The sequence below is a fragment of the Ictidomys tridecemlineatus genome, chromosome 5 (genome assembly GCF_052094955.1).
Source record: "Ictidomys tridecemlineatus isolate mIctTri1 chromosome 5, mIctTri1.hap1, whole genome shotgun sequence".
Taxonomy (NCBI): domain Eukaryota; kingdom Metazoa; phylum Chordata; class Mammalia; order Rodentia; family Sciuridae; genus Ictidomys; species Ictidomys tridecemlineatus.
Genome location: NC_135481.1, coordinates 159,359,557 through 159,381,255, shown reverse-complemented (window position 1 = coordinate 159,381,255; position 21,699 = coordinate 159,359,557). Strand labels below are relative to the sequence as shown.

At 44.6% G+C, this 21,699-nt stretch overlaps 1 protein-coding gene across 1 annotated transcript; it reads left to right on the top strand.

Moving 5' to 3' along the window:
• The first annotated feature begins 777 nt into the window (after positions 1-777).
• Banf2 (BANF family member 2) lies at positions 778-10,568 on the top strand. Its single transcript, XM_005320448.4, has 2 exons — positions 778-903; positions 10,408-10,568. The coding sequence occupies exons 1-2, from the start codon at positions 778-780 to the stop codon at positions 10,552-10,554; spliced, it is 273 nt and encodes a 90-aa protein (XP_005320505.1). The 3' UTR covers positions 10,555-10,568.
• Positions 10,569-21,699: the final 11,131 nt, after the last annotated feature.

Here is a 21,699-nt window from a genome sequence, read left to right as displayed (position 1 = left end):
AAATATATATATGTTAGTTGGGCACAATACCTTTATTTTATTTGTTTATTTTTATGTAGTGCTGAGGATCGAACCCAGAGCCTTGCACCTGCTAGGCAAGCACTCTACCACTGAGCCACAACCCCAGCCCCTCTCTTCCTGCTTTTGAGGTGACATTTTTGGAGAATATGAATGCTAGAGTAGTCATTTCATCCCCATGATCAGAACAAGGAGGGAAAGTCTTGAAAGAATCATAGAGAAATAGATCTGCAACCTTGACTGTACCATATCCACCTTCACCCCTGGACGTCAAGTTATACAATGTCAGTTTGAAGAGTTTTCTGTTACATGCAACCAAACAAATAACTATAATAGAGTGTGATAAATGCTAGAATTAAAAAGTATGACAAAAGTGTTGGGTGATTTAGAAAGAAGGTAGGTTCATTAGCAAAGAAAAGTGACTGTTAAAGCATGTAGGGTGGAAAGAGTTGGACAGGAATATAACATGGTTCTTACCATTAAGCATACACTTTTCATTGGGGATTTAGTCGACTTGTCTGCAGCCATCATTGCACATCTCTTTGTCCATCCAAATGGGAATGGAAGTGTAAAGCCCTCAGTGCAGGGCACCATACCTGAAATTAAAAAGTCCCCAGTAAATGTGGATGATGGAAGGAAGTCTACCATCTGTTGCCCCCAATCCCTTAATAGGCTGAGGGAGCTCCCTAATGTCCACTCACACTGTGAGCAGACAGCCATCTCCTAATTCTTTTTCTTCCCCCACTGCTGTTGCAGGAGATGGATCACATGTCTCCCAGGCTGAGAGCCTTCCTCTCTGAACCCATTGGAGAAAAGGATGTTGGCTGGGTGGATGGGGTCAGCCGTGAGCTTGCCATCAATTTGATTACCAAAGGGTTCACCAAGGTAATTCATTTTTTTTCTTCTTCAACTTTTCTTCTCTTTTCCCAAGTCCTGCCAGATGGCAGCCACTGCATGAGTCCCTCTGAAGGGCCATCAGAGAACAATGCTGCCACTTGGCAAGAAGCCACATTCTTCAGTGCTACTGACCCCATATGCTCGAGAAAGCTCAAGGATTTGTAGCCAATAGGCGAAGAGAATTGCTTTAGCTCAGAGAAGCAGGGCTGGGTAAGATTTGCTAGGAGTCCAAATACTCAGGGCTTGACGGAAATGGGCTCACCACTAGAGTCCGGGGCAGTATCAGAACAGATGTATGGTGCACTCCCTGCTTCCATAAAGGGGCCCTGTGGAACTTTCCTTGCCCTGTCAGAGCACTAGCACAGAAGTGACAGGTGGAGAACCAACAGACTGTGGTCTGCCTCAGAGACAGGGGACTTGAGTTATTCTAAGATATCATTTCTAAGCCAAGAATGACCTCAAGATATCCAACAGAATATGAATGTAGAAGTCTGTTTTCCATTGCTATAACAAAATACTTGAGAATTGGGTACTTTATAAAGAAAAGAGTTTTATTTAGTTCGTAGTTTGGGAGACTTAAAGTCCAAGGTTGGACCATGTGTTTGGCTTTTTGGTGAGGGCCCTCCTGGCCACATCACAACATGGTATACAACATCATGGTAGGAGCCAAGAGAGAAGGAGCAGTCACATGACAAGACAAAAAACCAGATGGTGTGGAGAGGCCATTTTTATTTGCTATTTATTTATTAATTGGTACTAGAGATTGAACCAAGGTCTCATGCATGCTAAGCATGTACTCTACCACTGAGCTACCTCCCCAGTCCCTGTTCTTGCTCTATTTATAGGAATAAATATCAAGAATAAAAAATAACAATTTCTTGCTCTCTTGGGAACTTACCAGAGTCCCGTGAGAATTACATTGATCCCTTCCCCTGGACCAAATCATCTTCCACTAGGCCCCACCTCTTAAAATTCCATTACCTCTACACCACCCGACTGGGTGTCAAGCCTCCAACACAGGAATTTTAGGGGAAAGAAGCACATCAAAACTGTAGCCCTGAATAGTCTATGTAGTAACTTGTTTTTATGGGGCTATGAAAAAGCTGTTTGGAATCTCAGGAGACAATGGCAAAAGTCCCAAAGGAAGCAATTATTTACCAAGGAGGCTGGGAATTCACACAACCTTGCAACCCCAGTCAAGAGGCATCTACTTGACCTACTGCTTTGAATTCCCTTCAGTTTTCAAACCCAATCTATACCACCAGGCAGGAAGATCTTATAGAAACACTCAAAGAGGCTGGGAACTACTGCCTGCACAGCTGGTGATCTGTTGGTTTGTGCCCAAATCTGAAGCATTGGGGCCCACGGTTTTCTGACTGACGCTTGGCACTGGACCAGTTGTTATATATTCTGAATCTCACCCTGATCTACCCTCCAACTTAATATCCATTTTGGTGGAATCATCAGGAAACTGGAGCTCCACAATTGAGGTGGAGCCCAGATAAAGGATCGAGAGCCATTCCCAAGCAGGAAGCAGGTAGTGTAGTGGGCAAGTCTGATTAGGATAGATATTTTAAATGAAGCATTCCTAAAAAAAAAAAAAAAAAATTGTTCCTTTTATTCTTCTATTGTAGTGTAACGTAATTATGGGGATGTGCGTTTAGTATGAAGAGTTCAGATCAATGAATTTTTACATATGGATGCACCCAGGTACACACCATCTGGAACCAGCAATCTGACACGTTCAAAATTCCAGATGGTGCCTTTGCTCCTCTTCCCAGCCAGTGCCATTCGTATCCCCAGAGTAACCACTGTTCTGATGTCTACCACCATTGATTTAATGTTTCCATAACTGTGGAGTTTTATTATTGTTGCTGAGCTCTATGCTTAGCATTTAAACACTTTTTGTTAAGGTATGATTTACATAAGTAAATTCCACCTTTTGTATCATACATTGCTGTGAGTTTTGACAGTCCTGTAGCCATTGCCACAATCAAGACACAGAACAATCCCACCATTCCAAAAATAGTCACTCCCTTGTGTCCTGATACTCACCACCCTCAGTTCCTGGCAACAACTTATTTGTTTTCTTCTGTATATAGTTTTGCCTTTTCCAGTTCAACTTTGTTTTAAATAAGGATTATCGTTGGTATGTCAGACGTCTTTAAGATAAAGGAATGAATGAATAAGGGAAATTTTCAGGCACTGGGACTTGCCTGCATAGAGTCAGGGGTATAGGGTTTGCCCGTGTGCATCCTGGTCCATAGACACGTGCCCCTCCGGTGTGCGTGACCTCGTGGCTGGCAGTGCCCAGCACCCCATTCTCAGCCCTGTGCATTTCGAGAACCATGGCACTGACACCAGGGATCCCACTGTTATCCTCTGCTTTGCGCCTCCTCACCTGTTATTTAGGCGATGATAGCTGTCTCTACTTTATAAGTGAGGAAACAGAAGCTCTGGGAGAATAGTGTCTGACTGAGGATCTGGGTGAAAATAAGAATGACCACGAATTATACCGTCACAAACTACACAAGAAGTTCCAGGTGGTTCTGGCAGGCAGGGAGGGGGCTTAGAGTAAGATTTGGTAGTGAGACCCCTGTATCAGGGCCCAGAGCCCAGATGAGCCCATAGGAAGACCCAGGAGGAGACCCAGATGATCAAGTGCCACTGGTCCCTGGGCAAGGCCAGAAATCAGAGCATGTGGCCGGCAGATCCTGACAGGGCAGGGTTCTCAGATTTAGCTGATGGAAATACAGGTTCCTATGTTTTTATTCACTGCCTGTCAGGAACCTAAACTTGGCAGAAGGAGGGACATCTTTCTGGGTCTCAAGCCACTCTCGGACTCTGCTGGCCTCTTCTGAGGCGTAGCTGAGCCCTTCCCTTTCCCTACCTAGACTGGGACCTCGGTGTCTTTGCCATGAGGTAGCACTGCCTCTGAACCCACCTTTGCTGTTCACAATTTTCTTGGACTTGTCCCGTGGGCGCTGGCTCTTTCCATACCCCTTCTAAGTACCTGGGATGCAGTCTGGTGGGCAAACTCACACCTACTTGCCTGCTCCTCAGAACTCAGCCACCAGCTCTGTCTAAAGACACCCAAACACTGTGTGCATGGGGAAAAGTGAGGCACCAGCCTCCTGCCCCTTGATTGATCTGAGTGTCCAGTCACCTCTAGGTGTGTGGCCCTGAATGGGGTGGGACCTGGAAGTTCCTTCATAGCTCTCACCAACTCCTACATCGAGTACCTTCTCCTCTGTCCCTGGCACCATACAAGTCTTTCATCTTTTCTTCAATAGAAGACTGGGGTACTAGAAAGGGGACTTTCCCCAGAGCTCTAGTTAGGGCATGAACTGCTTTCCAACTCATGGTTTAAAACATAACTTTTCAAAACTATTGATTAGCTGGGCACAGTGGCACGAGCCTAGATGCTGAGGGCCATTACCAAGTAGGAATGACGCATCGAAATTTCCTTGCCAAGCGTACCCCATGCTGCTTAGAGGACATTCGATGGGACATTGCATGCATGCTTTAATGAGGTGACCTTGCTCAAGGACCAAGGCGGATCCGGGTTTAGAGCTGATCAGGTTTGAGGAAGTAACCGGCTCCTTGAGTTTAAGGCGTTGCCAGTTTAAGATAATGGGTTTTAGGGAAGTTGGAAGTTGAAGATTATTGCTGGGATTAGGGTGTTCCTGCTGCTTGTTCCCGTTGAGTTCTCGTGAGATTAAAAGGGGATTTGGAGATAGCCTTGTGGAGTAGGTGAATTGTGCGGGAGACGGCAGAACGCGATTGTCCCTGGACCTGTGTGGAGGCGGTGTGAGAGCGGGAATAAAGAATTGCTGTTTGAACCTACAAAGGTGTGTGGTGGCTCGTGATTCTGGTGCCAAGCCGAGACCCTGGCTACTTGGGAGGCTGAGGCAGGAAGATGTTTGAGCCCAGAAGTTTAAAAACCAGCCTGGGCAACATAGTGAGGTGTCATTCAAAGACAAAACAAACCAAACACTAAAATAAACCAAAATAAAACAAATGCAAAATAAACAAAACTGGATTCACCCAAGTCTCTTCAGGAAAGAAATGTAAAAAAGAAAAAAAAATTTACATTTCTCAAGAGAAATGTACCTGTGATCTCTCTTGGTTATCTTGTGCCTTCCCTTTCCTGGAACAGTCACCTTTGGCCTGAGGACCTAGATCCAAAATGGTAGCCACCAACCGCATCTGCCTGCTGAGCATTTGTCTGAATGAAGATGTCCCAGAAATCTAAAAGAGTCACTTTTCTATTAAAGTCTTAAAGTCTCCATCTTAAAAGTATACAGGGTGATGATAGTTGTCTCTGCTTTATAAATGAGGAAACAGAAGCTCTTTATCATCTCATCAATAATTTTTTATTGATTACATATTGAAATGATAATATTTGGGGATGATGGGACAAAATAAGATTTACCACTAGAATTCATTCCAGCTGTTTCCTTCCCCCTTGTTCCTTCTGTGGCTTCTAGAAGATTATACATTACATATTGGCTGGTTCATCTTCTAATTCTATTGGACCAGAAATAGGATTATGGAAGAAAGGAATTTTGGAAATGGAAAAATCCATTGTGCCTATGGCGTCAAGGCTTGCCGCAGCCTTCCTTTAGCTGTCTTGTACGCCTGTGCTCCCCACCCTGATCCCACCCACTACCGCCCCTGCATTAGTGCCAGGCTGTCTGTGAACCACAAACACCTAGGGGAGCCACCCTCCTCCAACCTGTGGTCTCTTGAAATGGACCTTAGTCCCCTTCAAGCTTCCAATCAGGGCCTCCTTCCTCTAGGAAACCTTCCCTCTGCCCACCCCACCCAACAGCTCCTTTTTCTGAGCAATACAATTTTTCAGTGGGTCATCAGTACACTGTTGTCCTACTGTTGACTATGGTCCATATGGCCTGAGAGCCCGCACTGATGTCAGAGACACAACATGCCTGTGGTTTTTCTCTCTAAACTCCTCTGAGCAGAGGATGAGTCTGTGTCTTCGCTCGTACTTGTCTCCTCCCTAGGACAACTCACCCAGAGGTGGTGGATTTCCACATATTCAGTAAATTCAGTGATGTTGGGCAGGGCCTTGTGGGGTGAGCTCTGGAGATAGCTCTGGGGTTCTCCAATAGCATGGAGGTAACTTTAACATCCCAGAGAATCTGGTTGGTTTTAGAGATTTTTACAGACTTCGTAAAGTCATGTTCTTGAGCCCAGATCCTTCTCCTGAGAGATACGTAGAGGATCAGAATGGAGTAAATGTCTTGATTGCCCACCTGCTCTGCATATCTCTGCTAATAGATATAGCATGTGGTGTTTGCTACATGTCAGGCACTTCTAAGTGCATCACATATATTTAATCTTATTTAATTATCCAAAAAAAATCCTTTGAGGTAGACTATCTCCACATTGCTGATGGGGAAACTGAGGAGCAGAGAGATCATGTGTGGCTCGCTCAAGCTCACATGAGATGACAGAGATGAATTCTGAACCTGGGTAGACAGGTTGTAGGGTCTGGATACTACACCATCGGGCTGTCTGCCTTCCTGAAATTGAAGTGTGAGGGAGTCATTTCCCATGCAGCTGCCCTGACCTGGATTACCTGCAAGGCTCTTGTCTCTCTTACCCTGCCTGCCTCATGTCACCCATACCTTTATCTCAAGACTGTCCAGATTCCAGGATCTCCATCTCCTTCCAAAGCCACTTAGTTGTAATTAGCAGAGAGGAGAGAAGGCTGAACTCAGGACCAGGAAGCCCCAGTGAGGTCAGCCCTGGTCTCCCTCAGGTCCCAAGATGCCTATGACTAAGCTACTAAGGGCTCTAGTTCCTGCCTGTCCTCTCTGCTAGCACTTGATTTTGCTGCCTGACATCTGGACCCTGGCAGGAATCAGTCACATAAGTTTGGATGTTACCCTGCATAGAGTTGCCAGATAAAATAACAAAATACAGTTAAATTTGAATTTTGGATAGATGGATAATGTTATAGTATGAGCATGACCCAGGGAGACAGGGAAGAGAATAAAGGGTAAGACCTATATTGGATTGTCCACTTATTCACACTAAAGGCACGGTGTTTTAGACCTGAAATGACCCAGAGATACTGGATTTATAAGATTGCCATTGGCTCTCAAGTGGACATGAATACCTAAGAGTCAATGTCTGATTAGAGAAAACCGGAAAAAGTGGTGTTATTACTTTCTGGAGTCTTTCAGTGGTGTGAAGTACATTCCATATAGGCACTCAGGAGCCGGGAACCTAAGCAGAGGAAGTGTAAGAAACTTGAGATAAGAGACGAGACCAGGTGTCATAGTGAAGGTCCAAAAATTATTATGAATGCAGATGAGGACCAACTCCCTGATTTGCAGGCCCCAGAGCAAAAAGAAAATGTGAGGAGGCCCTTTGTTCCAATAGATTAAGCTTTTTAAGATGGCAAGAGCATAGCAAATTGAGTAAGTGGCTTTTTAAAAGTGTGGGACCCTGGGCAACCACACAGGTTACCCCCCAAGGAAATCCAACCCCTGTGCAGATTTAAATTGCTTCTGTTTATCAAGAAGTGGACACAGTGAGTAAAGGGGATGGTTCCCACCCTGCTTGGAAGAAGTCCCTGGATAAGCATCCCTGCAAGTCTCCCATGGAGCTGCCGTCTTGCTGCTATAGGAAGAAGCACACATCCCTGGCTTGCCGTGGCCTCTCAAGGGAGTGGGAATGTAGAGTCATCTGCTCAGGGTTTCTGTGTTTCTATGTCCCCCTCCTTGCAGCTGGTTTTTCTTTGGCTCAAGAAGGCAAGTTAGGGGTTCACTTTCTGGAGACAGTGGAGAAACCAAGTGGACACTGGGCAGAGTCATGTGAGCCCATGACTCCTGCTTCCCTTGGGAGCAAGATGAAGTCCACAGGAATGAAGCAAGAAGGTGGGTCATCTTTCCTTCTCTACCCACTGGAAGATGCACAGGGAAAGCTGGGGTTGGAGCATCAGGTTGCAACTCCGCTCTGGAAGCCCTTCCTCCTGCAGCATTCTTGGAAAGCTTGCCTGGGCCCTGCTGGCCACATAGACCTAGGTTTCCTGGCTGCTGGGCCTGGTAGCCTATGGAAACTGCAATTATCAGGTCAGCTGATGCCAGCAGCTGGCCTCAGAAACAGGCAGAGGATGCTGAGCCTCCAGACTGGACTGCAGATGGTTGAGAGGTGGAAGACTGCGGTGGAGGGAGGCACGAGTCTTAATCTCTTAGATTCTTGAGAACTCTTATCTGGAGAAGGGGATGAGCAGGGCACCCGTGAGATTCAGATGTATTAAAACATACTGGGTGTCTCCAGCAGTGTGTAGCCTGCCAAAGTTCTCAAAAGTGCCACTTCCTAGTATTATTAATATTGCTATGATGAATGTTTCTCTCCTTGGACAAAGCTCACTGGCTCTCCATCCCGTTATATTCACCTTGGCACCTCCCATACCTATAGCAGCTGGCTCAATTGACACTGAAAATACATGCTCAGTTTTTTAAATGCTTATTTTAAAATATCTGTAAACCCCACCACTGAAAATGAGAGAGGATACTGATGAAAAATGAGATCATACCAACCAACTGCTAAAAAAAAAAAAAAAAAAAAAAAAAGATTAAAGTAACAGTTTCAAATCACCATGAAATCTTGGCTTTTTTCCTCTTTTCAACAATGGGACCATAACTAAAAATAAAACCCCATGCTGGGAGTGTAGCTCAGTGGTAGAGCACTAGCCTACGTTCAATCCCCAGCACTACAAAAAATAAATGATAAGTAAAAATAATACCTTCAAACTTGATTGCTTAGGTAAATTTTATGACTGGGATTCAGTTTTTATTTGATTTCTCTTTTTTAAAAAAAAGTTTCCTTTGATTAAGATGAAGTTTGCTTTGCTTTACATAAAAGTCAACAGACACCAGCGGGTTTTTATGGAAAGAGTCGAGAACTTGAAGGCATGAGTGAACACTAGTTTTCGTTGGTTCCAGACTGGAAAGCGCCCAAACCAGTCCCAAGAGATGGACATGTAATGTGACGTGAAATCTCTAGTCTCCACCATGGAGCGGTTTGGCCAGTTTATGGCCATGTGGTCTTTGGGAGGTCTTTTTCTCCACGTGGCCCTTTTTCTTATTAATAATGGTGTGATGAAATTGTAAAATCTTTGGTATGTAGGTATTAAAAACTAGAGAATACCATTGGAATATAAATCATAGTGCACTTAATATTTAGCTTAATGTCTTTGTTATCCACAGAGACTCTAAGAAAGTGTATTAGTCAGGGTTCTCCAGAGAAACAGAACCAACAGGATATATATGATTAAAAGAGGGGATTTGTTGGACTAGCTCACATGGTCAGGGGCTGAATATTCCCACGATGACTGTCTGCAGACTGGAGAGCTTGAGAAACTGGTAGCTGCTCAATCTAAGAAGCCTGAAGCCTCAGAACCAGAGAGAGAAGAGAGAAAGAGAACCAGTAGGAGGCTTGGGAAAGAGGGACAAAGCTGAGCATGTTTTATATCTTCTATGCTCTTCCCACAGAGCCACATCTCCAGGACAAAGGAACAATCTGCATTTTTTTGAACGTTTTTCCCATTTGATTCACTTCATTTGCAGGGCAGGTCACATGATGTACCTTAGGGAGGTACAGACACTGAGTCCTAGGTCCTGCTGAGCCTTACTTCAGGTGGAGTTGCCTGAGATCACACAGGTGGTTTGCAAAGACAAGTCGATGCTAAGATGACCTTCACCTTCAAGTTGCACGTGCACTGGTTCTCAGCAGAGGAGAGTTTAGCTCCAAGAGGGAGTGTGGCAAAGATCCAGGATGCTGCTACACATCCTGCAATACACAGGACAGACCCACAGCGTAGAATTCTCTAGTGTCAGAAATGCTGAGATTGTGAGAACCCTGTTTTAACAGCAATTGAGAAAATAGTGAAGGTGAAAAAAAAAAGTGTGTGCGCGCTTGCGCATGTGTGTGCGTGTGTGTGTGTGTGCGCGTGCGCGTGCGAGTGTGTGTGTGTGTTTTGAAGAGAGAAATACTGGATGAGAGGTCTGAAAGGAGTTTCTGAAGTATGTGAGGCCCCCTCCTCAAAACAATGTCTTGGACCAGCCTCAGCTGGAGCTTGTTAGAAATGGGGACTTTCAGGTCCCACCTAGACTTATGCTCTCTGAATCATAACTTGCCTTTTCATGGGATCCCAGAGGATTTCTGTGCTCACTTAAGTTCAAGGAGGACAGGGTCTGGTTCAATCTAGGCTGGACAGTACCCAAAGCAACCCAGAGAGCTCGGTGTTGAACTTGGCCTTACTTTTCACCAGGAACCCATATCTGGATCCTCCTGGAACAAGCCAGAGCTTCAGGACTGACAGTCTTTCTCAAATTGGACCTGTACCCCAACCTTTGATTGTTCCATGAGTTCCAATGTTTGGGGGAGAAAGGGCGCATCTGACCGGGACTATACTAACCATTCCCATTTTCCTCCCTGCCTTGTCCCTTTCCCCAGGCCTACATCCTGTTGGGACAGTTCCTTCTGATGCACAAAAACGAGGCTGAGTTTCAGAAGTGGATCATTTGCTGTTGTGGTGCCACCGAGTGTGAGGCCCAGGAGAGCTCTAACTGTCTGAAGGAATGGTGTGCCAGCTTCCTGTAGAAACACCCTACCACTCTGCCCCTGGGTAAATGATGCCTTCTACATCTAAACCTAGGCTCCTAGTCATTATTTGTGTTTTTTACTTCATTGTTACACATGCATCCAAAAGGAATACAAAAATATAAACAAGAGCAATCACAAGAAAAATTACCCCAAAACCTACTGCCTAGAAACTGCCATCATTCACTTTAGATGAATATTATGCCCAGTAGCTCTCTGCAAAAAAATTATATAATTGTAATTTTTATTTTTAAATGAAATAAATTTTATGTTAACAATCTATTGCCATATAACGAATTGCACCCAAACATGGCAGCTTAAAACAACAAACTCTAATATTACCAGTTTAGTATTCTTTAATCCAAAACTCTAAAATGCTTCAAATATGAATTTCTCATTTTAGAAAATTAAAGATTTTGGATTTTTGTATTAGAGATGCACAATCTGGTAAAGTTGATGCAAATATTTTAAATGGGAAAAACTCTAAAATCTGAAATGTTTCTGGTCCCAAGCATTTTGGAGAAGCAATATTCAACCTGTAGCTCATAGTTTCTGAGGGTCAGCAATCTGAGAGTTGCTCGGCTGGCTGGTTCTATCTCAGGGTCTCTCATGAGGTTACAAACTGCTGGCTGGGATCAGTTTCCTGACGGCTTAACCAGGGCGAGTAGCCATTTCCAAGACAGCCACCTCACGTGGTTGTTGGCAGGAGGCTTCAGTACCTCCCTACAGGGGCCTCTCCACTGGGCTGTTCATGGAGTGGCAACTTTTTCCCCCAAAGTTGGTGATCCAGGAAAGAATTGAGAAAGCAAGCAGAAAGCCCCCAGTGCCTTTTATGACCTGCTCTCTATTCTGTTTGTTAGAAGCAAGTCACCAACTCTTCCAGGGAGGAGAATTACAGTTTCTTAAAATAGCAAATAATGCAGACATACCTTTAAGATCATCACTGTCAGACTTTTTACGTATAATTTACATATAGTTAAATTATCCCAACTTTTTCATGTGTGCAGTTCTATGAATTTTGGCAGAAGCAACACCACAATCAAGATGTAGTGCACTTTAATTGCCCCCGGAGAGTCCCCTGATCCTCTGTAGTTATCCCCTAAACATCCCCAGCCCTAGGCAACCACAAATATGTCTTCTGTCCTTACAGTTTTGACTTTTCCAGAAATCCACATAAATGCAATAATATAGTAAGTAGCCTTTTTCATTTAGCATCGTTTATTTTATATTAATCTATTAGACAAGGTTTTTAAACTGAAGAAAGGTTTTAATGTTTTTGGTACCTTATCCTGTTGGTAGTCACTGTTCCAGTCAAGGCCAGTGATTTCTGTTTGCAGGCACCTAAGTGTCCTCTGCCTGAGGGTCTTGCTGGCTGCAGAAATGGAACCAGGCTGACCACAGGACAGGGAGGAAGTGGAAGGGAGTTAATACCCAGAAGAGGCTCCAGTGCTGGATGGAAGTGGATGGATAAATGCCCCTTCCATGCCCCACACACGAGAAAACACTGAGAGAGTCTCCCCAAGTTCCCCAGTGGGGTAGAATCCCAGTTGTCTGCAGTGACCATTAGCTCTGTAAAACCCTGAATTCACTTCATTCTCCTTCTATCCCCCAAACCAGTGTTTCCTGGGATAACCCTCCTTCCCCGCGGCCTCATGGAACATTCACATTGTGGTGTCAGATTCTGTTTCTGGAAGAATCCAACCTAAGACGAAAGTTGGAATGTAGTTTAATTTTAACAAAAGGGAATTGAAAGAATGGTTGAACTTTGCTGAATTTTTATGGGGGGAGACAGCAAGAGGTTAGTTAGTATAATTAGGTTTATTCTGAACTCAGTTTTCCAATGATAAATGGTATGAATTACTGCTATAAAACTAAAAAGAACTTAGGACTTACATCTCTTCCCCACTTTCTTCACATTTTGTATAGGTTTTATCATTACTTTCAGTTTATCAAAGTGCACAGCACTTAAATTCTTCCCACGCTCATGGTGAGAGATAAGGCCAAGTTCAATCAACTATTTAGTTTTAATTGTATATTTAAGAGCTTACCATCAATTCTTGTTAGTATCATTATTTCAAAGATCATAGCTTTGTCCTTCCTAAATTCTTTATTTTGATACACTTCTTTGTTGCTTGAGTTGTATGCTGGTATCAGTCAGACCAGGCGGGTTTACACTGCTACAACAAACAACTTCAAAATTCTTGGTGATTGCCAGGTGTGGTAGTGAACACCTGTAATTCCAGCAGCTCAGGAGGCTGAGGCAGGAGGATCACAAGTTCAAAGACAGTTTCAGCAACTTAGTGAGGCTCTAAGCAACTTTGTAAGACTCTGTCTCAAAAAATTTTTTAAAAATTTAAAAAGGGGTGGCAATGTCACTCAGTGGTTAAGTGTCCCTGGGTCCAATCCCCAAAAAAAGTCTCAGTGATTACTGGGCTGGGGGGGTTAGTTGCAGTAGAGTGCTTGCCTAGCATGCACAAGGCCCTGTTTCCATCCCCAGTACCACCTCCCCACACATACACAGCTATGTAGACAACAAATTTGATTTCTGTTTCATGCTTCATGTCCAATATATGTCATCAGGAGAGCTTTATCCATTGTAGTCATTTTAGACTCAGGTTGATGAAGATTCCTTCTCAATACACACTGATAATCACAGCATCGGGAAAGAGCCAGGGTGTATTATCACACTGTCTTTGAAGTCTCCACCCAAATGTGATATGTACTTCTTCGCCGTTTACATTTCATTGGTCAAAGCAAGTCACGTGACCACAACCAACTCCAAAGTTCTGAATTCAGAAGCAGGAACATCCTGTGGCAGCACTAATCAAGACCAATGGTATCGATTAAGTAACTTTTTTCCCTAACAGCTTTGCCAGTGTGCTATTTTCTAAACTCACAATATGATTGGAGGTCTATAACCCTTTCTAACTCTGCTTCTCTTGCTCTCTCCAAGGAGAAACCTAAGAGTCAAGGACTGGAGGCGAGCCAACTGGTTGATTCAAAGTGTTAAACAGCTCTGTCTCCTGAGAGCTCCGATTCTAAGCACCAGAGCCTTTCACTAGTTCCCTCTTGCACACCCCACCCTTGGACTCATTCTCCATTGAAATACTCATGGCATTCACATGTCACTCATTTTCTCAGACAGAAGCTGGTTGGCTCCAGGAGAAAATGGAGAGGTAGCTTTGTGTCTCAGTCTACTTCCACACACCTCCAACACTCATCCCTTTAGGGGTGCCTGGAATCATGAAGGAGGGTTAGGGAGCTGAAAAACCTGGAGGATATGGGGCCCCCAAGATTAAGGGGCCTCTAGAGGGGTCCAAGCACAGGTGTTGAAAACAGAAGTAACTGTTCCCCGTGTAGTGTAATTGGAAGGACACTGGGAAATGACCCCTGTTCTCAAAAATTCTCCCCTCACCGGGGTACAGTGGTGTACACCTGCAATCCCAGTGGCTCGGGAGACTGAAGTAGAAGGATCACAGGTTCAAAACCAGCCTCAGCAACTTAGCGAGGCCCTAAACAACTTAGCAGGACCCTGTCTCAAAAGAAAAAAGGGCTGAGGATGCGGCTTGGTGGTTAAGTGCCCCAGGGTTCAATCCCTGGTGGTGATGGGGGGAATCCTCTGCTCTACACTAGGAATTTTCACTCTCCCCTATACACCACGAATCATCACTCACTTCATTCTCTTGTATTGATTTTTGCCTTCCTATTCACAAAATGATTAACTCAATTCTGCACCTCCCCCGCATTTCCCATCTCTGTCATGTGATTTTGCAAGTTCTTTCCTCTGAAGGCAGAGTCATTCCCAGCCCTTTGGCTACGACTTATCCATACGACTTGCTTTGGCCAATAGGACAAAGCTGAAATGACAACGTGCCAGTTCTCTGTCTCCTCTCTAATTTCTACTCACTTCCTGTGCCTCTGCTAATACGAGAAGATCCCTTATTTGCTACCCTTATTTGTATATAGGGGGTTGAACTGAGGGCCTCACACATGCTAGGCAAATGCTCTATCATTGAGCAATATCCCCAGCCCAAGAAGAGCTACTATTTTGAATGACTGCTGCCCCTTCAGCCTGGGCCCTAGAAAGAATCCAGGGGGAGCTGGTCACAGTGCAAACTGCAGCGAGAACCCAAGTCCAGCCAGACCAGCAGCTGATGCCTGTCCATCCCCTTGAGCCATGCATAGAACAGCCAACACTCAATGGACCCCCAGGTGCATTTCCCCCCACACACAGGCTGAATGAATTTACTGGAAATAGATAGAAAATATTAAAATCTCAAAAAGAAATTACACATATATAAATAAAGTAAAACACGTGATCTATAAAATTTTAAAAATTATAATTTGGTAATAAGATAGAGAATAACCAAATGGGCATTATCTGAATACACGCTTAACTAAGGAAGACTTTGCATGACTAAAATGAATATAAATAGGTACTCAACATCATGAGTAAAAAATAAAATATCAAGCCAAAACTATTAGATACTACATATCCTCTAGAATGGTTGTAACCAGAAATGAAATTAAAGTTGATAGTACTAAGTATAGGAGATACTGTGGAAAAATTACAAACATTCATAAATACTGGAAATATAAAGTAGCAGCAAAACTTTTAGAATACTCTTTGGCAAGATCTAATTAATTTAAACTTTTGAGAACAACCGTAAAATCCAGCAATTGATTGTTATTTACCCCCACCTAAATAAAAATAGATGTTCTGTATATTACCTTGTGCACACATGTTCACAGCAGGTTTCTTAACAATAGGTTTAAACTAGAAATTCAAATGTTGGTTAACATATGAATGGATAAACAAATCAGGGTGCATTCACGCACTGGGGTTCTATTTACTTAACAGTGAAAAGAAAGCTTCCCACATAGATACTGATGACATTGATGAATATCAAAAAGTTTTTACTAAGCGAAAGAAACCAGGAATATGAGAATATATACTCTATGAGCCCGCGGATACATTCTATATCAAGTAAAGGTAATTTATAACAAAAAGCACAGCACTGGTGATCTGGTGGAGGCAGAGGGGTTGCCTAGACAGGGGCAGGAGGGCTTCTTGGTGTAATGAACCCACTCTACAACTCCACTGTGGTGGTAATGGTTTGCTGGGTGTATAAATTTTTCCAAACTCATCAAGCTGTGTAACAAAAAGAAAAAAATACATTTTATTATATGTATATCTCCTAGTCTTCATTACACAACAAACAATTATGGTTTGTTCTCTAAAGGGCCCTCTAAGCTTAGTCATTTGGAGGAAAGTAGTGTTTTCGATGGGCACAGAAGGACGTGAGTAGTGGGAACATAAGGTTAAAGGAATAAATCTATAAGTTGGGCCTACTTTGCTGACCTCCACCACGCTTTCTTTTTCAAGAAGCAATTTATCTACAGCCCTGCCTGGTCTCAGTGGACAGGATATGTCATGTTTCTCAGCAAACTACCTGTTATCTTCAGGAGAAATGCAGACCTGAAATGATGTCAATAAGAGGAACTTAAGTTGCCCCTCTTCATAGACTGAAACTGAGGAACATAAGGATAATTCCTCCTAACCATAAAGTCTTAAGAATTTATGGTTAAGAATCCAATTATAGGGGCTGGGGTTGTGGCTCAGTGGTAGAGCACTTGCCTAGCAAATGCGAGGCTTTGGGTTCGATCCTCAGCACCACATAAAAATAAATAAAATAAGGATATTTTAAAAAAGAATCCAATTATAATCAGTCAGCATGGGCCAAAGTGACCTAGAGTCGTCATGACAGTGGGGACTTAAAAGTCTGATATCACCCTGCTGTCAGTCAAAAGTCAAGGGGTGAACCTGGATGGGACTATTTGGAAATTTCTCTGGAATCCCCAAAGGAGTTAAAATCAGCATACTACACTAACACATCAATTATAGCAGCTCAATTCACAATAGCTGAGCTATGGAACCAATCTAGATGCCCTTCAACAGAGGAATGGATAAAGAAAAAGTGGCATCTATACACCATGGATTATTACTCAGCTATAAAAAGAATAACTTTATGACTTTTTGCCAGTAAATGGATCTAAAGACTATTATGCTAAGCAAAATAAGCCAATCCCAAAACCTAAAGGTCAAATGTAGACACTAACACACAACAAAGGTGTGGGGGAATAGAAGTTCAGTGGATTAGACAAAGGGGAATGAAGGGAAGGGAAGGGAAATAGGAATAGGAAAGGCAGCGGAATGAATCTGACAGAACTTTCCTATGTTCACATATGAATACACCACAGTGAAACTCCACGTCATGGAGTACAACGACAAGACTGGGATCCTAACTGGAGTAAGTTATATTCCATGTATGTATAATATGTCAAAGAACACTCTGTCGTGCATAACTAAAAAGAACAAAAATAATAAATAACCATCTACATCCAGTCAAGAAGAAGGGCAGAATGCATAATTACTTAAAATAAGAGTCAAAAAGATCAAATGGCCACAGAAATGTGAGAGAAATGAAGATTTGTGAAAGGTAATTTTGTTCCCCAAGAAAATAAACTGGACAATATTAATGAAATAGAAAATATACCCTATACCTAAATGGACTCCAAAAGACACATAAAATAAAAAACACTGACTTTCAAAGAATAAATTTTAAAAAGTTATCAAATGTTACAGGACTAGGGCCTTCCAGGAAAATGAGGCAGCCAAAGAGGCCCCTTTCATCCTTGATTTTTGCAATTAAGTGAGAAAGATTCAAGACCGTTGCTCAGAGTTACCGGCACGAGTTTAGGGACAGGAAAAGGGAAAGGGGGACACTCTCAAGGGAGAGAGAGTGAGTCTTCTCAGAGAGAAGAGGGACAGCAGGTCTCTTGCAGGAGTATTAGCAAGTAGCAAGGATCCCCACTTAAAGCCACTAGTGCTTGGGACAGTTTACTATGCAGCAATAGCAAACTGCCACCTTCCTTTGAGTCTGAAACATCCCTACTCTGCCAAGGTGAGCTGCATCAAAGTCCCAACAAATCTTCAGCTGGAGAAGCATCCCGGGGGGTGGGGGGGTGGGTGAAAGAACACAGATCATTTGAGGCTGGGCAGGCATGGATGTGAATTCTGAAAAACATCTGAAAAACACCACCTTCTCCTGGTTGAGCTAGTTCACACCACTGAGCTTTCATTTACTCATCTGTAAAGAGAGACCGAGACAGTGATAACCCTGCCTCACAAAGTGGATCAATGTCAATAGTATCTGCAGCCGGGCATGGTGGTGCATGCTTCCCAGAGGGTTGGAAGGTCAAGGTCGGAGGATTGTGAGTTCAAATCCAGCCTCAGCAAAAGCAAGGCACTAAGGAACTCAGTGATATCTGTCTCTAAATAAAATACAAAATAGGGCTGGGGATATGGCTCACTGGCAAGTGCTCCAGAGTTCAATCCCTAGAACCGCCCCATCCTGCCCCCAAAAATAGTATATATAAAGGATGTGGTGCAGTAGGAACATGATAAATCTCTGTCCTTAGGGCTTTCCTTAGTGCCCTGGCCTCTTGAGAGCTTGTTGCTCTCATGGCTCTTGGAAGAATGTTCACAGCTGTGAGCTGGAAGAGAGCCCAGATACCAACTTTTCTAATGAGTATGAACACTGAAAATGTGGAGACCTATATACTCTTTTACTTATTGATTTACTTATTGGAAGTACCAGGGATTGAACCCAGGGGTTTTCAACCACTGAGCCACATCCCCAGCCCTTTTAATATTTTATGTAGAGACAGAGTCTAACTAAGTTGCTGAGGCTGGCTTTGAACTCACGATCCTCCTGCCTCAGCCTCCCAAGCCACTTGGGATTACAGGCGTGCATCTTCGTGCCAGGCTCCTAAGACCTATATACTCTTCAATGGGTGGGTAAAAGAAAGAACAGATCAACATCAAATTAATTCTGATTTTGACTGTGACCTGTAGAGTCCCATCAACCTGCTAACCCCGAAAGCCATTGTAAAAGACACGCAGGAGGATCAGCTTGCACACATGTCCGCAGCCCAGCTAACAGCGCATCTTCTACTTGGCAGGAAGGCTGTTTGGAAGATTTGGGAGAGGTGGATTTGACCAGCATCTTAATAAGAGTGAAATATCTTCAAGGAAAAGGAGATGGACCCCCCCCTCTTGGCCTCATAACTGTATTTTAGAGGGTATCCATGGACAGGTGACTTTGATTAGAATGTCTAGTGTCTGAGGCTCTAAGCTTGATTAAACGACGTGGAGGAGGCAGGGGAAGTACACCTGAGTTTCCCTGGCTTCCAGGACCTGCAGTGTGGCAGGGATGGGGAGAAGGCGGGGCAGCACAGCAGGGGTGTCGAGAGGTGGGTCTTACTTTGGTCTTTCCTAGAAGTAGACCCGAGACCCTGTCAGGGATATCGAGGGCTGCTCCCAGGGAACGCAGGTGTGTGTGGGGGGAAACATGGCAGGAAGCCAGGCAGCGATAGGTGAGCCAGAGTGCTGCCACCGTGATCACTGTGAGCAGTGGGAGCTCAACCCTGCAGGCCACCCGGGGAGCAGTGGAGAAGGAGCTGGGGGACCTACATGCCACCCTTGCACCACCAGTCATTGGTACCGAGCTGCCCCCACAAGAAGTGAACGGCTGAGCTCCTGATGGCCAGCTCCATGGGGAAAACGAACCTCAGTGAGAAAGACAAAGAAATGAAAGAGCAGGCAGCTGGCAGCTGGGCCATCCCTGCCCTGCAGTAAGGGCGAAGGGACCGGACGGGGAGCCACTGACAGCTCCTGCCATGGGGGTGGGGTGGGGTGGGGGGAGGAGGGGCCTGGCTTTAAAAACAGAATCCACCTTCTTGCCACCAGTTGTTAGACCTTTGAAAACCCACCTTCTTGGCCCCGCTCCCTGGCTGTTGAATGGCGATTCGTGTGTCTATTTGTGTTGGGGAGATTAACATTCCTAGCACCTGGTAAGAGCTCCATGCATGGGAGCTCTGGAAGCCTCCGCGCTGGGTGTGTCTGGTTACTTACAGAAGGGGAGGTTGGTCAGGACCAGAGTGACCAGGGGAGGCTCCCAGGACCAGGAGGCGACTTCAAAGCTTGGTAATAAAAAGGAAGGAGGGGAAAACGGGGGTCAGATAAAGGGAGAGAGGGAGAGGAAGGGGAAGAAAGAGCCATGAGCCCATGGCAGGAAGGCAGGCAGCCATGAGGCGTGGTTTTTGTCGGCCTGATGGTAAATCCAGGCCCACCGCCTGCAGAGTTCCCCCAGGGGTGGGGGACACATCTGGTGAGATGCTCTCAGACACTCAAAGGGAGTGCTTATGAGGGGCAGACAGGCGTTAGAATGGATGAGAAGGATCTGTTGGAATGGTCCTGGAAAGACATGAGTGTCAAGGGAGAGAGCAGGTTACAGAAAAACACGGCTCAGCAAGGGTTCACTTAGCACCTAGCTCACGCCAGGCGCAATTCTAGATGCAGCAAAGAACAGAACAGACAAAACTAACTTCCCCCAGGAGCTGACATTCTCGTGGGAAGAGGCCAAAACAAGTGTTAACAGGTAGAATATGTATTAACTTGAACCACATGAAATTGCCATTTTTTTTTTCAGGTGAAAAATAGCTGAATACGGGCAACTTCATATGATTCAACTTAAGAGTTTCATGGTGAATGCTATGAGGAAGATAAAATAAGGGAAAGAGGTTAAGAGCATTAGAGGATATGGAATTTTAAGCACAATGAGGGAAGGCGCCACTACAAAGGTTAAGCAAAGTCCTGAAAGAGCTGAGGCTGAGAGCTCTGAGTTAGCTAGGAGAAAACCACTCGAGGCAGGGAGAACAGCCAGTGCAAAGGCCCTGGGGTAGGAATGTGCCTGGTGAGTACAAAGAGTGGAATGAGCAAGGTGGAAAGAAAATGGGAGGGAGAGTGCATAGGTCCTGTTATGTTCTTGATAGGACTTTGGCTTTTGCTCAGATTGAGACAGAAATCCATTGGAGGGCCACATGATCAGATTCATTTCTCAGAAGGATCCCTCTATGCTGATAACAGTGTGGAGGTGTAAGGGCGAGAATAGAAAGGCCAGTTATGGTAGTAACCAGCTGAAGGATGACAATGAATCTATCCAGGATGGATGTGAGGGGCTGGGGAGAAGTGGTCAAGGTAGAGCCCCTGGGGCAAACATAGGAAGAAAAGTGCCAGGGGTCAGGACTGAGCCTTGGGCCCTCTAACATTTGAAAGGCAGAGAGATGAGGGAAACTCCGTAAAGACAGGGGAGAAGCACCCAGTGGATTGGAGGTGCCCCCAAGGGAGAAGAGGAGGAAGTGAGCAACTCAAATGCAGTTGATAGGTCAGGTGAGGTGAGAATTGGGAATGGAGGTTGGGTAGTACTTTTGCATGCTGCGCAGAAGATCCCAAAGAGGAGAGCTTGGGTGGGGAGAGAGAAGAGGGCTGCTGGCCTTGTGTCCTTGAGTAGGTAACAGGCATGAGGTCCAGGGCACAGGAGGAGGACTGGCCATGGCTTGGACAACACAAGGGAAGGCACAACCCAGGGAGGGTGGCCCCGAGACAGGGAAGTGGGTTGCTGAAGTGGGAGGTCATAGAATTTTCCTTCTGATGGGCTGTTTTCTCAGTGCGGTGGGAAACGAGAGAGCAGGCTATGAACAAGAATGAGGAGGTAAAGATCAGGGTGAGCACGGATCCTAGGATCACCTAGCTCTTCCATGGTCCGTGCGTTGAAAACTGTGACGTGGGGTGATCAATAACAGTTACCCAATTGTACTTGAGGGGGAGCAGGATTAAAAGGTACTTCTACTTTCTAGTTTAATAACAATCCATCATTTGGACTTGTTAGCATTATTGCTTTTGTAAATCAGAGGGAAAAAAAAGCAATAGAAGATGTTCCCATTTTGGAACACAAAGAATGAGAGCTGTAGAGCTGAGATCCTTGGATCAGCCGTTCTGTGTGGCCAACATCCCAACCAGAGCCTCTATGTTGCTGGCCTCATGTCATGAGCTCTGTGTTTCTAGGCAGAGATAAAGTCGCCCTTAGGAAGCTCTCTCCCGGTTGGAGACTTTGGGATCCCCTTCCTCACTCCCTCACACCAGCCTCTAATTCCACCCTTACTTTCTCAAGGCCAAAGTTACCCTGGAGAAATGGAAAATTGTGGTTGTCTCTATTGACCCATTTCTTTCTTACCCGTTTC